At 28.8% G+C, this 16,508-nt stretch overlaps 2 protein-coding genes across 4 annotated transcripts; one reads left to right on the top strand and one right to left on the bottom strand.

Annotated features, from left to right (window-relative positions):
* The first annotated feature begins 77 nt into the window (after positions 1-77).
* On the top strand, positions 78-4,779 carry Madm (MLF1-adaptor molecule). Of its 3 annotated transcripts, none has more exons than XM_074246813.1 (11): positions 78-451; positions 1,311-1,412; positions 1,581-1,805; positions 1,889-2,019; positions 2,089-2,183; positions 2,248-2,331; positions 2,427-2,714; positions 2,843-3,074; positions 3,135-3,336; positions 4,008-4,127; positions 4,198-4,779. In XM_074246813.1, the coding sequence occupies exons 1-11, from the start codon at positions 422-424 to the stop codon at positions 4,624-4,626; spliced, it is 1,938 nt and encodes a 645-aa protein (XP_074102914.1). In that variant the 5' UTR covers positions 78-421; the 3' UTR covers positions 4,627-4,779. The 3 variants fall into 3 exon arrangements, with proteins under 3 accessions (XP_074102914.1, XP_074102912.1, XP_074102913.1); XM_074246811.1 differs by having other exon boundaries at positions 78-1,026; XM_074246812.1 differs by lacking the exon at positions 1,311-1,412 and having other exon boundaries at positions 78-1,026.
* A 515-nt stretch (positions 4,780-5,294) lies between these two features.
* LOC141529984 (uncharacterized) lies at positions 5,295-16,298 on the bottom strand. Its single transcript, XM_074246797.1, has 16 exons — positions 15,385-16,298; positions 14,443-14,687; positions 13,857-13,967; positions 13,253-13,362; positions 13,114-13,181; positions 12,892-13,051; positions 12,669-12,817; positions 12,224-12,590; positions 11,883-12,164; positions 10,423-10,856; positions 10,188-10,361; positions 9,793-10,114; positions 9,061-9,270; positions 8,439-8,984; positions 8,219-8,363; positions 5,295-7,015 (listed from the first exon to the last, which is right to left on the bottom strand). The coding sequence occupies exons 1-16, from the start codon at positions 16,008-16,010 to the stop codon at positions 6,189-6,191; spliced, it is 4,776 nt and encodes a 1,591-aa protein (XP_074102898.1). The 5' UTR covers positions 16,011-16,298; the 3' UTR covers positions 5,295-6,188.
* Positions 16,299-16,508: the final 210 nt, after the last annotated feature.

The following is a 16,508-nucleotide window of genomic DNA, read 5'->3' as shown; positions in this document are numbered from 1 at the left end:
TGTGTAAGTATAGTTGTATATGTGAATCTGTACCTACAGAAAGAGACTTAAATTCAGTATTTAGTCTATATACGTATCGTTGAGACTGTACTTGGTAATTTTATCACTCTGTGGTGCTCTTATCCTGTGTGCCCTTGATACTCATTTAATTTATTTAATAATATTTATTCAATTGTGTTTTATTTTACTGCGATTATAGTTAGATTAATACCACTGTATTTTTACAGACACACCGATAATCAGTTTTATATTTTAAACTGTTCAATACATCAGATAAATATATATAAATACATACATATATATATAGATAGATATATACATAGATGTGTATATATTTTTTTAATATATTGTTGAAAGAAGGAATTATATTTTCATATAAAGAAGAAGAAAAAAAGACGATTGTATCCCCTGGCCAATAGTGATGATGATTAATATTGATGACGACAATACAGTAAAGTATTCTTTATAAATCAAACAATTATTCTTACTTCCGAAAGTGTCACAGTGAGTGATAAAAAAAAAAACGAACGGTTGATTTAATTCTATGTTTGTGGAGAGTGTGTGGGTGCGTGTGTGTTAACTATTCGTGATGATGTCAGTAATACATTACTTGTAAAATTTTCGAGGAACATTAAGCATGTTTAATAATAATTGTTTTCATGATTATTATTATTATTAATAATATATTTATGCGCAAAAGCATATTTTAAAGCGTATAAGTTATCAGAGAATATTTAGTATATGTATATTCTTAATTTTTTGGCTATTTATTGAGGAATGAAAAAGAAGTAGAAATAATTATTAAATTTATCATCGGGCACCAATGAGCTTAGTCATAATAACACTGGAATTTATTTGGTGTGGAGATTTTTTTGTATCCAAAAAAGTGTAATGCCTGGGAGTCGCTCTAGTACCGCTGCAGATCCAGATCATAAATCACCGCGAGAAAGTGGTGAAGATTCTGAAGATGAGAGTGAAATTTTGGAAGAAAGTCCCTGCGGGCGGTGGCTGAAACGTAGAGAAGAGGTAAATTACACTTGTAGATTACCATTTTATTTATCACCTTTTTTTTTATGTTGATTTTATTTGTACTGCATATTTTTTTTTTTTTTTTTTTTTTTTTTTTTTTTTTTTAATTATTGTTTTGGTCTATGAAATCGTTTTTTTGTCGTCCTTGTATTGAAAAAGTCTAAATTTTTGTGATATTCTTAGAAAACAAACAAAAAAAAAATTTTTAACACATACATTTAATGATAGCCATATATGTTAATTTATAATGTGTGTTTGTGTGTGCGTGTGTGCGAGTATAGGTTTACGTAGGTTCCAAATCAGCTGCAGCCGGTGCTGAAGGTACGAATTTCGTTGGACAAGGTATGTCAAGAGGATTCGAGAGAAAATTTTCTGAGTTAGAGGTAATTCATTATCATTTAACAGACATTTAACAGACTGTCAATAGTTATAGATTTTATAATTTTAATTTTAATACCAATAGTAAACAATAATTACCTATCATGTTCAATTAAATTAAATCAATTCCAGCAGTATCGTGCAAGTAATAAACAATTTTTCTGCGTGTGCAGGTGGGACAACGTGATGTTCCGGGAATCGACTGTGCTTATTTGGCAATGGATACCGAGGAAGGTGTTGAAGTTGTTTGGAATGAAGTCCAATTTTCAGAACGCAAAGATTTTAAAGCACAAGAAGAAAAAATTCAACTAGTTTTTGAAAATTTAATACAGCTAGAACATCCGAGTATTGTCAAATTTCATAGGTATTGGACTGATACTCACAATGACAAACCACGGGTATGCTTCAATCGTTTACTTTTTTAACTTGTTGGTGTCGTAGCCATTAAATTTTTTTTCATCCTTCCGGTTTACTTTTACAGGTCATATTCATCACAGAGTACATGTCATCTGGGTCGTTGAAACAATTTCTCAAACGCACAAAACGTAATGTGAAGAAACTACCGTTACAAGCATGGAAACGATGGTGTACACAAATTTTATCAGCATTAAGGTAAATATATACTTTTGAAATTTAAAAGAAGAAAAATCAACGATGAAAATTTTACTTTTTTCCATCCAGCTATTTACATTCTTGTTCGCCACCGATTGTCCATGGAAATCTCACTTGTGATACTATATTTATTCAGCACAATGGTCTAGTAAAAATTGGCTCAGGTACTCATTGTGATAAAAAAATTAATTTATATTTTAATAAATAATTAAATATTTTTTATCTCAGTTGCTCCAGACGCAATTCATCACGATGGACGAACTTGTAGAACAAATGTAAAAAATATGCACTTTGTCGCACCAGAATATGGCAGTAAGCAAATAGCTCAATAAATATTTAAACTAACCTTAGTTGAGAATAATTAAGTTTTTTTTTTTTCTATTTAATAATTTGTTACTTTAATATAGATTTACTGACACCGGCAATTGACATTTATGCTTTCGGAGTTTGTGCTCTTGAGATGGCTGCGTTGGAGATTCACGGTAACGGAGACAGTGGCAGTCCTGTTACCGATGAAAATATACAAAAGACAATCGAATCACTGGATGACCCTCTACAAAAAGATTTTATTAGAAAATGTCTTCAATCAGAGCCGCTTAGTAGACCAAGCGCCAGAGAATTATTATTTCATCCAATATTATTCGAAGTTCCCTCGCTCAAATTGCTTGCTGCTCATGCTTTAGTGTCGTCTGCCAGTGAGTCAATTAATGATTAATACTTTATGAAAAAGTTTTTCTTACAACCAATACAGAAATTTATATTTTATTTTATTTTATTTTATATTTTTATGAATACTTTTCTACTTTTTTTATTTTATTTCTAGCAAATATATCTGAAACAATAACAGACCAGGTCCTGCAAAGATTATACGGACCAGATACGGTCGTAGCTGAAATAAGATATCAAAATCAATTATCACCCTCCGTTGCCATATCATCTAAGTCATCCTCATCGTCATCTTCGTCTTCGTCATCATCGCAACCTCCTCTCCAGCAAATTCGATTAAGTGATATTTCTGTCACTGAAAAATTAGAAAAATTCGTCGAAGATGTTAAGTGAGTTAATAATGACGATGTTGATGATAATTTTATAAATTTCGTAAATTTTATTCATAGATACGGAATTTATCCCTTGACTGCATACATGGGTAGACTACCTCCACCGTCAGCCGTTCGACCACGAGCAATATCGCCTGAGATAACCGAGTCGGTTAAATCTGTTACACCCGAACCGCTCACTCCAGAAGCTCGTAGAATTGTTCATATGATGTGTAATGTTAAGCCTAGCGGCGGTGGTTGTGATAATTTAGAATTAAATGTAATTATCCTGGTATAGTTAAGGGGGATAGCCACTGTGAGGATCGAAAAAATAGATGATTTTTGGGAATTTTTTGACTGGGGTAATAAAGGAATTTGGGGATCGGGTTTTTTTTGGTTTACAAAGTATACATTGAAAATCATTCTCCTAAATTTTGATTAAAAAATATCATGTTTTTACAAAGTTATAAGCATTTTTGTAAAGCACCAAAAAAATTTCTCCACCCCGGTGGGATTTCTAATTCAAAAACGGATTATGTAAAACAAAAAAACCAAAAAAAACCCCATAGGGGGTTTTGAAAATTTGAATTAAAAAAAAAAATGGCAACATGAAAAATTTTGTCGTTTTCTTTTTCTCATTTTTTTGGATTCAAACAGCCCTAAAAAATCTTAAAAATCAAAATTTTCAAAATCACCCACGTGCAACTATAGCTATTAAATAGACAAATATGAAAAAAAAAAGTTGTAAATTTGACACTGTTACAAAAATGACTATAACTCGAAAAATATTCGAAATTATCATATAAAACTCTAGACACATATTTTTGAATGTGTAAACTTTGATTTGATAAAAAAAATTTTTTTTTTTAATTTCACAGTGACTATCCCCTTTAGGATTATTCTACTGTAAGCATACAGAGTTATTATTATTTTTTTTGTATTTATGTACAGATGACAATACTATTGAGAATGGATGATAAAATGAATCGTCAGTTGACATGTCCTGTTACTGAAACTGACACACCGCTTATACTAGCACAAGATCTTGTGGATAATGCATTTATTAATGAGGTAATATATATTATTTATATTTTAAATAAAATAATATTGATTTTTATATAATATATATGTATACTTGCAGAGTGATCGGGATGCATTGGCTCGTTTGATGGAAGAAACCATAAGAAGTTTTTATAACAAACAAAAAATGAGGCCAGCAATGGTATCTCTAACTAATTTGCCTACATCATTATTGCTACCCGAATCAGAACTACCCCGCATACAAGATTTAGAAACTTTGAACCATAATGCCTCCTTGACATCACCACCATCATCAGTATCCTTAAATACAACAGTATTGAACAATGACGTTAACAAAATGTTACCAAATGATGCTACTAACTCTGCAGTAACAACAGCTGCGATGAATTCAGAAGCGATATCATCCACCTCATCGTCTTCGTCATCGTCTTCATCTTCATCGATGATACCCTCCAATAGTTGCAGTAATGCTGAAGCTAATTCAGATTTGGGGGTCAATGCTAATAATGAATCAAGCAGCTCCAGTTAACCAAAATAGTTACATGCATACACACAATATTCTGTGCCACGAGCACAAATATATAGACTGTATTTTTTATATATACATATAAGATGTAACGTGACCTTTTTTTCTTCCTCCCTTTGTATATATACATAATAAAACATATACATGCATACTTTATATATTTTAAAAATTTTTAATAATTATTAAAAAATTACATATTAATTCAAATTAACGTATCAGCGTGTATGTATATATTACAATGGTATATTATTTATTAATTTAAAGAAGAAAAAATAAGTATGTACATTAAAAATTAATTTTTTTAACTTCTACAGCTATATTTTTTTGCCGCGAAAGAACGAGTTTGAGTCATAAAATGCAACAATTTCGAATATTAATAACAATAATAATATAATGCTACTATTTATAGAAAAAATATAACTAAGTCTTCGGAATGACTGTGACGTATACTGTGAGTGTATATTAAAATTTGTACATATTTTAAGTATTTGTTCAATTAAACCAACTCTACTAAATAATTTAATTCAAAAGTTTATCATTTATACTTATTTTTAAACAAGATTAATCATAATTTAATATTCAATACTAGTCCACTATGCTAGTATCAGATTTTTAAATAAATCATAATAAAAATAAATTGCACACGAAATTATAAAAAAAAAAAAATTACATACCTGGTAACCCAAAATGTTTGCAAAATGTCAAACTGTTGAGGAGAATCTGAGACAATTACAGTAATGAAAAAAAAAAAGAATTTATAATTTATTTATTTTTTATTGACTATTAGAAATAATTGTAAAATAGTACGTATATATGCGATGTAATGTTAAAGAACTACTTTTTGATGTTATTACTTATTAGTATGTTTTTAATTTGGCATCAAATGCAAGAAAATAACGTTTTATTTTATTTGTTTTCGAGTACTTGAAAAAGACACTAGAATAAATTAGTTACAGTTATACACGGAAAGAACAAGATGACACTGGATATCATCCCGGATTATACTTAGTAAAAAATTTTTTTTCAGATAGTAACTAGTATAATCCAAATTACAATGAGTATAATCCAGATTATGATGAGTATAATCCGGATAATAATGACTATAATCTATATTATAATGAGTATAATCCATAGTATAATGACTATAATCCAGATTATAATGAGTATAATCCAGATTACAATGAGTATAATCTCGATTATATTAGCTACTATCTGAAATTTTTTTTTCACCACAGATATCACTGAGTATAATCTAAGATGATATCCAGTGTCATTTTGTTCTTTCCGTGTAAATATCTATTTATTTATTTTCGTCACACGAAAAAATGATTAAATTTATCAACTAAATATTAACCAATCACAGCATATTGTGGACGACTTTATTTTATTATGGTGCAATCTCTTGATTATGAAAGACGTATTTTTCTTGCATTAATTTGAAAAATGTAATTTAAAAAATTGAAGTTTTCACACTCATTCACGCACGACTCTCAAATTTTAAATATATATATATATATATAAAATTGCTTAAGATTTGAAATAAATAAATTATTGATAGTTTGAGCTCATCGATTCAATAAGTAATCCAAATCGTGTGATATCCGATCAAGCATACCTCCTCCTGTAATAGTGTTTGATGCGGTATTATCACAATCGGTAATTGTTATCTCAGGGTTTTCTTCTTCTATAATACTGGTGGATCGTATACGTTTTTGTTGTTGCTGTTCACTAGTGCTGGCTATGTCAGGGACATTTACTGTATAATCATCTACACATTTTTCTTCAACTAAGTTGTCGACGGAAGACGATGTTGCTGTTGTTGCAGCTGCTAAAGTAACATCTGGCATCATCATTGTCATGTTTATTCTCGACTCAATATCCGCATTGCACAAAACTTTGGCTATGCACTCTGACGAGCGATCGGCTTGCTGAGGGTTACTTCGACGGCGATCAATACTATTGCCTGCAGTAACTAATTGATTACCGCTAAAACTTGTACTGTTATCATTTTCCCGGTTGTACGATGAATCAGTATGATAAAATTCTGGCGGTGGCGGCGGCATTGATGATGGAATGCTGTGGAATGTATTTGTGAGAGATTCTTGATATTTACGAGGGCTCGTACTATAAGTTTCAAGGTTTATGTTATCCGAATAATTTACTCGAATTTCAGGAAGAAAGATATCACGGCGAATTGTTGATGATGCCGGATGTCCGGGGTTGTTGGAGAATTGTTCATCATTCATTTCATTTGCATGTTGTACATTGCCAGCAGTTACTACTCCTCGTGTTCTCATGTATGTTGTTGGTGGCAAGCGAAAGACACCTCCTCCAGTAGAAGCTGACGCTACCGGAATACTTTCAGCACTTTCGACCGGAATTTTAGTATGAGCTAAAAATAATAAAATGTTTATTAATCATTTAATGGCAAAAATCATTTTAATTGATAAATTATTACAAATATTGCGTGTGAAAAGGTAAAAGGGCGCATTGCACACAAAAAAAAATCTTTTTGGCCATTTTTTTTTAATTGTTCAAAACACAAAGATCTGTTGAAAAAAAAAATCAAGCATTCTAAAGCCAAAGGAGCGTTTAAAAGAATTTAATTTTTATGACAAAATGTTGACAAATAGTTTCAGGAAAAAATTTAGATCCAAAAAAACCTCTAGTATATAAAGCTCATTTATTATAAAAAGGAGCAAAATGAAAACAATTGTTTATTTTTGCAGTTACTCAGTTTCTAAATATAAAATTCAAATGACTAAAATTTTTTTTAGCTACCACATATATTTTGGTAATTATTTACAAGTTGAGTCCACCCTATTTTTGGCTATATCTAGGTGAAAAATTAAAATTTTTTAATTTTTTTTATTCTGCTTGTTTTTAGGGCGAATTTATGATAAAAAAATATCGTTAAAAAAAAATAAAGATTTCGATAGTTTTTTTGCCTTCAAAAGTTGGGAAAAATTTTGGCTCTCATGTTTTTGGATAAAATTTCTATTTTATCTTTTTTTGATATACTTTTTTTTTGAAAAGTACATAAAAAAACAAACAATTTAAAAAAAAAAAAGTTGAATATCACAATTTTTTTGAAAATTTGTAAAAATTGTGATAATCACCTTTTTTTTTTAATTGTTCATTTTTTTTGGTATTTTTCAAAAAAATAAATTTTGTTCAAAAAAATGAAAATATGGGTAAACCATAAATCAGAATAATTTCTGTTTTAATTCAAAAATATTTATTTTTTTATTTTTTTATATATTAAAAAATTTTTTTTTAAATATTTTCAATTTTAATTTTGAAAAATCATATAGTTAGAATACGCCCCCTTGACTGCATTATTTTTTATTTAATTTTTAGACTTTAGTTAAGCGTTCTAGTAAATTGTTCAGAAAAAAATTTATAGGCTGTTTTAGCTTCAGGTCATAAAATTTTAAAGTTCCTAAAGCCAAAAGAGTGCATAGTTAAAAATATAAGCCTTTTTAGCTTGGGAAATTAATATTCGATTTTTATGCGTAAAATATGTCTACTAGTCGATTGGCAATAAAAAAAAAAAAAAATGATGTGCTCTTTTAACTTTTGCCACGCGATATACCTTTGACAGTATCTGAGAAAGTTATCATCGTTGTAGAAGTTGTCATTTCTTTTTCATCATTTTTTCGACATATAACTTGTTGGAAAATTGGCGCCAATAATTCAACCTCTGGACTTCCGATATTCAAAATTAAAATTCCAAAACCCTGTTAAAATAAATATTTCTTTAATAATAATTCAATTAATTATAATATTTAAACTACAAAAAAAAAAAAACTTACAAAAAACGCTGATACAGATGCGAAAAGATAATGATAAAATTCAGTTGTGTAATTGATGTAAAACATAGAAGCTACTTCCACAAGAATAAGATTACATATTATTATTGCAGCGTGATGAATTATCCTGACTCTCTGTTGAAGAAATTTATTTTTCATGACGACGATTCCACCGCCACCACTGACATTTTCCACATTTTCAGTCAACACGTGAGCACGATGTAAAACTCCAGTGTAAAGTAACATGAATATCAGAAGCATTGTTGCAACACAACTAACAAAAATACTGTACACTCCACCACCAAAAATCAACCACCACGATTCATGTCGTCTGCCTGTACTAGTATTGTGAGTCAGCTCCGTGGTCAAAATACACAAAATAGGTAAACCCGTGATAACTCCAATAACTGTCGGTTGAAAATGTCGGCTTAATTGTTGACGACGGTTATACGTAATATCTGCATAGACAATCAAAGCTTGTGATATCGGAGCAGCCATTCCTATCAGCAAAAAGGCTTCTAAAGTCACAGCAGTTCTGGCATACTCAATCTACAAATAATTCCAAGTACAGTAATCCATACGCATATATCCAAAAGTGACACAGTATTATAATTATATTGCTTACTTCTGGTACAGTATTGCAAGTTGCATATACAAAGATAGACATTGCACCAATAAGAGCGCTCGAAGTTTGTAATTTTAGAAAATTCAACCATGTTGGCCGTTTCCAAAGTATAACGCTTAAAGTAATTGAAGACATAGTACACTGAAGTAAACAACTGCTGCATCCCAACAATACTATGAACGTCGACGGTTTACTTTTTGCATCAACTACCTGTACACAGAAAGAAAAAAAATCTTGAGTCAAGCGTTAATTTTCTTAAATCAAAAAAATCTTAAGGAAGATTGAAAATTTCTTGAATGTTAAAATTTTTTGAACGAAGTTAAATTTTTTTAAGCCAAGAAAATTTCTTCTTGCTCCAAAATAATTTCAGTCTTCCTTATAATTTTCTTGGTTCAAGAAATTTTTTTTTCTGTGTAACATATATTTAAAATTAACATAATTGAGGAGTTGAGTTTCAAAGAGGTATCTTTTTATTTTTGATTAATCGAGACAAAAAATTGGTTGTCTCTAATTATAAATATTTTTATTGAATTTTTTTAATTTAGCTATGAACGGTTATCGGTTATGAAGCTACAACTCGATTCTCATTTATAAATCTTTAAAATTTTCCAAGTAATTAATATTTAAAAGTTAAAAAAAAACTGCTCTTTTAAAATATGAGAAGATACCCTTTTGAAAATCAGCTCCTCAATTAAGAGTTGATCATTAAATATATAAATAAATACTGCGTACTTTGACAGCACGTGATGTAAGAAAAACTGCAAATGTTCCTGGATTTGAACATATGCACTGAGTTTCAGCCTGATCATTGCTAGCTATCAAAGTAATGCAAGAATCTAGATCCCAAGAACCAGTTGATAAGTCTTCAACGCCACAAGATACGTTCCATCGCTTCAATAATGATTGGTTTTGTTGCAAGTGACCCAGTGTAAGGACAATCTCTACTTTAGATGTTGATATATCAATATTTTGTTTTTTGTTTGATGATTCTTGTCCGACAATTGTAACACTTATAACACGCGAATTAAAATGATACTCGAGATCAGTACCATCCCTAAATAAAAATTATAATTGTAAATTTATTAATTAATTTATCCGTGGATAAAAAATGTCTGCTATATACTTACTCTAATTCTTTAACGAATGCATTTGGTAAAAAACTAGTAATATTTCTGTAAAGAATAACTGCTCCATTGAGTAGAGATGTTTGATTTGTGAATAATTTAGACTCCTCACTTCGTCTTCCTCGGGTTTGTTTTATTATTCTAATTTCTACTTTGTCATTGTACCAATATGGATATCTAAAAGAAAACTTTTATATAAAAATGTAAGCAGATGTATTTTTTGACGTATAATTCTTACGTATAGTCTTCTGTAGGAATTTGTAAGAGAAACTTTGTTTCTGTTATTAAAGTTGAAAGAACGGTAACGACGTAGAACGGCTGAATGTCTATTACCATTGAAGATAAAGCTAAATGCGTTGGTTGTGTTGTTTTTTTTGCCCAATTTTGTACATTGCGCTGAATAAGTTGCTGCATCAGTAGTTGACGACGAAGAATAGAATTTTCATCAACAAGTATTCGGTTTATTATGTGCATAAATGCCTCTGGTGAATCATGCATATTCGTGATTTGCATCTTATGCATAGAGTAATGCTCGATTTCAGCCAGAATATTTATAATGCCATCACCCTCTCCAGGATACAGAGCCAGCTCACGTGAATTCAAAATTTCCCATAGGCTGATAATAGTATTATGAGTACTGGTATTTTGATAACCCAAAGTTAAGCTGCGAAACTACAAATAAAAAATAAAAAAATTATTTGAAATTGATAATGAAACATTTCGCGTTACTAATGCCAAAAGAGCATACTTCAAAAATATTGGCCCAGCAAAACCAAAAGAGCGTATAAAAAAAATTTTTAAAAGATTTCATAGAAATCTAACGACTGCATTGGTCCTCATGACGAAATTTTTAAAAAATGTCGACTCAGCTCGTCAAGAGGATTCAGAAAATACGTATGGTTCAAAAGTTTATATATATTTGGGTGATTAAAAAAAAAAAAAATTTTTTTTTTTCTTCCAAACAGGCTCAAAAGTTTTTTTTGGGTGTAAAAGAATTACTGTGAAATGATGAGTTCTTCATATTAATATTAAGATTGTCCTGATCGCATTTTTTTAATTCTCATAAGAATAACATGGGAAAAATTATTTTTACTTCTTCTGATTTTTATACCGTTTAAACGACTGATTGGCTTACAAATCGCTGTTCTTATCTTTATAGAGAATTGAAAGCTCTACAAAAAAGATCTGAAAATTCTTTTTGTTTGTCCACGCGTTCAGGAGTTATTCAAGATCAAAGTTCAATTTTTCAATATTGTGATCGAATTTTATAAATGACACCGAAACTGTCGGTTTCAGAGTCAAAATAAGGATCAAATTTTTTGTCAAACATAAATTGGACTTCTGATAAATTTGGAAATCGGAATAAATAGATCTGGAAAAAATAATAATAACAATAATATTTATTAAATTGCCATAAGATCGATGATGGAGAAAAAAGAATTATCATGAATGTAACGTTCCGATAAAATTCAGGAGCGGGACAACAATTTGTCAACGATTTTAATTATAGCAACTAAAGCTTACTACAAATAATTAATTTAAATTGAACAAAAAAAAAAAAAAAAAAAAATTTGGCGTTTTTAACCAAATTTTAACTTATTTACATTCTCTAATTGAATGGAGAAAAAAAATTTTTTATACGCCCTTTTGAAATTAGTAACTTGATTTCTTCTTTTAAATTAATTAAAGAAAACCAACCTGATTGTATGGATATATAAGAGGTTGATACAAACATTGAGAAAAATCCGGAGTTTGCCACATCGGCGTCGTAGCATCCTTCATTGCACATAATCTCGATATTTTTTCACCTATAAAGTGTCTAGGGCACTCCAAAAGAGCTGCTGAGCCAGGCCCAGTGTCTAGCCATCGCATTCCCCAAGCAGTTTCTTTTGTACAAATTGGAACCAGTGTCCGATTAATTACATCTATCCTCACAGACATTGAGCGATGAGCGACATTGCACGTGTATATTGCTGATTTCTAAAAATCACTAATTATTCAAATAATTCAAGCATCATTTTTTAAAATTGCATTCTTACCTTAGCGTTCATAATTTTTAGAATACTTCCAGCTGGATAAAGGTCTTCCCACACTTGATGCCCGGGTTCAAGTTTAAGTAATGCGCGATTTTTAGTCCAACCGAAGCCTATTTCCAAGCTTTCTTTGTTGGGAGCCGTTATGCACATAAGTTGTATGTTGTTACCTTTTTCTATAGTAGCACTCATTGGAAGAATTTTCACATTAGGTGGTTCATCTTTTACGCTTATGTAAATATTTTTACACTGTTGTATTTCTCCATCAATAGCTTGACAGGTGTAATATCCAGCATCCAAAAGGGTTATTTTGGTTATTAATAAAGTTATGATGTATGCATCATCAATAAGTTCTTTCTGAAGCTCGATTCTCCTTTAAATATACGCAGAAATTGATAATAATTAATAACATTAAAATTTTATTTTAAATAGTTAAAAAAAAAATACCTACCTGACAGATTTGCTGGTGTTGACCAACATGTCGTCTTTATACCAGAAATACTTCATTGCAGAACTTCCTTGTACAACGCATCTCAAATATAATTCGTCTCCTAGGCGTACATGATTGACATTTTTTGGATTGTTCATTATTTCTAGCGACTAATTATTAAATTATTTAATTATGTAATACGTAAATATATAAATAAGTGCAATAAAAATGAAAAATCTTTAACCTTTATTCGCAGAGACGGCTTTTGCTGAAAGGTCAAGTGTGTGGATTCTAAAATCAAGTCATTGAGACGTCTCCGCTGAACGAGACGATTTAGAGTATCTCGGATTTTATCACTCTCCGTGGAAAGTCCAAAAAAGCTAAGTATTACTTCACCTGATGGTCTACAAAAAATTTATTAATTTAATAATTATTACTTACCACATTTAGCTATTAATGTACTTACGTTATATTTTTAATTTTCAAATCTTCTATGATTGTTATGTCAATGTTATTTTTTAAATACTTGGTAAGCTGTTGAAATTAAAAATTTTATTACTGACATATTTTTCTTATTTATAATAAATTGTAGTATGTGTTTTTACTTGTTTCTTCAAGAAAAGCTCTAGAGTGTTGACTTGTGAAGAAGATGGTAAATTTCCTCGTAGTGAAGAACTGTTTAATAATTTTATTTGGAATTCAAATCTTGCACGATCTATTAAAAAAAAAAATAAAAAACAGTTTTTAAAAAATAATTATTATTTTAATGATTATAAAATTATCGAACATCTGTCAAGTTTTTGAATTTTTATAACAATTTAATTATTATGAAAAAATTTTAATAAAAAAATTCATGAAAATGAAGTTAGCCGACATTTCAAATTTTTTTTTTAATTTCACTTAAAAAATTAAAAAAAAAATTTTCACATGTAAAAAACTTGAAAAACTAAGTGCAATTTTTGATAAATATCTTTTTAGTTGTAATTTAATCAATAAAAAAAAAAATCAAAAATTTTTAGACGTCTGCTAACTTCAGTGTCATAAAAATTTCACATCTAGAAAATAAAAAAAATTGCAAGTGCAAATTTTTAAAAAATATTTTTTTTTTTAATTTATTTTTTTAATTTGTAATGAAAATCAATAAAAATTGTAAGATGTCTGCTGATTTCAGTATTATTTATTTTAATGATATGTTAAATTTAAACTTACTAAGATAATTAGAAATCAATTGTCGTTTACAGTTATTACAGGGTCGGTTGTCATGATCATTTTCATAATATGGACATTGCAAAATACACCAAGAAGTGCCTTCTTGACATTCTATTAAAATAATACAAAATTTCAATGAAAATTAATCTAGCAGATATTTGATAATTATGAGAATTTTTGTAACAAATAAGTTATGGCCCAAAAAAATGAGAAAAAAAATTGATATGGAGAAATAAAAAAAAATTAAATATGCAATTTTTTAAATGAGAATTAACTTAGCATATATTTAATAATTTAAAAAATTTTATAACAAATAAACTATGGCAAAGAAAAAAAAAGAAAAAAAAATTGATATCTAGAAATTAGAAAAAACAAAAAATGCAATTTTTTAAAAATAATTATTTGGAACAAATATTTTTGTTAAATAAAATTAAAAAATTGTCAAGTGACAGCTAACTTGAATGTTATATTTTTTAAAATAATTTTTCGGAACAAATTTATTTGTTAAAAAAAAAAGGTGAAGTAACTTCTAACTAATGTAAAATTTAACAACTTTAAGTTAATTAATAAATCAGGAGAAAAATACCTTGATTTGGATTTGTTACTGTCATTTCTGATGTGTCAGCAATAATCGGTATTTCGCAATAATTACCGGTATAGCCAGATCTACAATGACACTTTACAAATTCAGCCCCTATATGACTGCAAGTTCCTCCATTATGGCAAATCGAGTTTTGATGATTGACATTTATATTGTTGTCACTATTACAGAGAGGTCCGTTCGAACAATCTATTCCGCTGAATTCATTGAAGCAAAGACACTTGAATTCACTACAAAGATTTAATTAAATTTAAATGATTATGAAATTGAGATACATTAAATAATTTTTAGAATTTCTTTAACAAATAAATTATATAAACAAAAATTTATTAAAAAAATTACATCTTTAGAAGCTCTAAAAAATTATAAAATCACATTTTTAAAGACATAGTTTATTGTCAAAAAAAATAAAAAAATTGTTAAAAAGTCTGCTAATTTCAATGTTATAAATTTTATCATTAGTTTAAAATATATAAAATATTATGAAACTGAAGTTAGCAGACGTCTAAAAATTTTTGATTTTTTTTATTAATTAAATTAAAACTAAAAAGATATTTATAAAAAATTGCACTTATAGTTTTTCAAGTTTTTTACATGTGAAAAATTTTTTTTTAATTTTTTAATCAAAATTTTTTCAATAAAAAATTATCATACTGAAGTTAGCCATCAGCTGACAATTTTTAAAATTTTTTTAACAAATCAATTACAATAAAAAAAAGCTTCTAAAAATTTTCACTTGTAATTTCTATTAATTTTCACATGTGGAACTTTGTAATTAATTTTTTTTAGTAATAATTTAATTGCTATAAAATTCTAAAAAAATTTTTAATGTCTGTCAACTTCAGGGTTATTAAAAAATTTCTAAAAATTTTAAAACCTCGGCTAATTTAATTTTCATAAAATATTTATTATTTACAGATTACATACCTGAAGCTGGTGTCAACAATGCAATTACCAGCAAAAGAACAATTTTTAACGGAACAAGAATCGGTATTTATTTCTTCAGGAGAAGTTATCTCATATGTTATATTAAATCCATAGACATCCAGCAAATCATGGAGAACTCGGATGTGGTTGCCTTCGAGTCTTTCAAGCTCGAATTCGATGACAAGAAAAGGTCTGTTTGTTTCCAGTGTTATATTATCAAAAACATTACCTTCGGTTACATCTTTCAAAATAATCGGACCAAAGTTAGTGCTTTCTGGAGAATCATAGTAAGCATACTCCGTGAATCTAAGACCTTTGTACACGTAGAGTTGAGTAAGATAGACCACAATGGTTGTATTGTCACTATTGGTGCTGGACAATCGAATTTCTGTAGCATCAATCACCCAACGACACTTTATAGGAACACTAAATTGTCCAGGAAAATTCGGTGTACTAATTATTCCTCGTGAAGACGTCAAGTAATCCCCGCAGGGTTTTGATTTTTCAGTTTGTTTATTATTTTCATTGTAGCCATTGCTATCTCCATCAGTTACGTTTATAAAATACACAAGTAGAAATATAAATAAATAAATAATGCTCCATTTAAAGTATGCTTTTTTCAACATAATTAATATAACACCGCTAGTAGTAAAGAGGTATGTCACCAACACTTACATTATTCTGTACATCGGTTTTGTCAATACGTACCATGATATATATTTTTAAAACTTTGAAATAAAATATATTTTTTACTGACATATACTTTACTTAATATAAATAATAAACAACTGTAATTATATTTACATGTAAAACACTGATGCTATGTGCTTGAAATTAAGCCCCTCATGTAATTGATTCTTCTCTGAATTTTATTCGCAAACTAATGGATTATATTAATACATACTACTTAATCTACATATTCAAGTGTTATGAAAATTATAGAGTACTTGAAATCAGTGATAGCAATTGAGTTGTTCCATACACCAGATAAATTTTTCATTTTTATTATTAAATAACTTTTTTTTTTTTTTTTTTTTTTTTTAGAGAATATACATGAGTTGGGTGAAACCGGGTGCACACGCGCAAATACAATGTTGAAGCAAAAGCGCGTATGACGATAAGAA

Source organism: Cotesia typhae, unplaced genomic scaffold, assembly GCF_013202065.1.
Source record: "Cotesia typhae breed Kobodo isofemale line unplaced genomic scaffold, CoteBio_Ctyphae contig_48, whole genome shotgun sequence".
In the NCBI taxonomy this organism is placed as follows: domain Eukaryota; kingdom Metazoa; phylum Arthropoda; class Insecta; order Hymenoptera; family Braconidae; genus Cotesia; species Cotesia typhae.
This window is presented reverse-complemented; position numbering and strand designations above follow the sequence as displayed.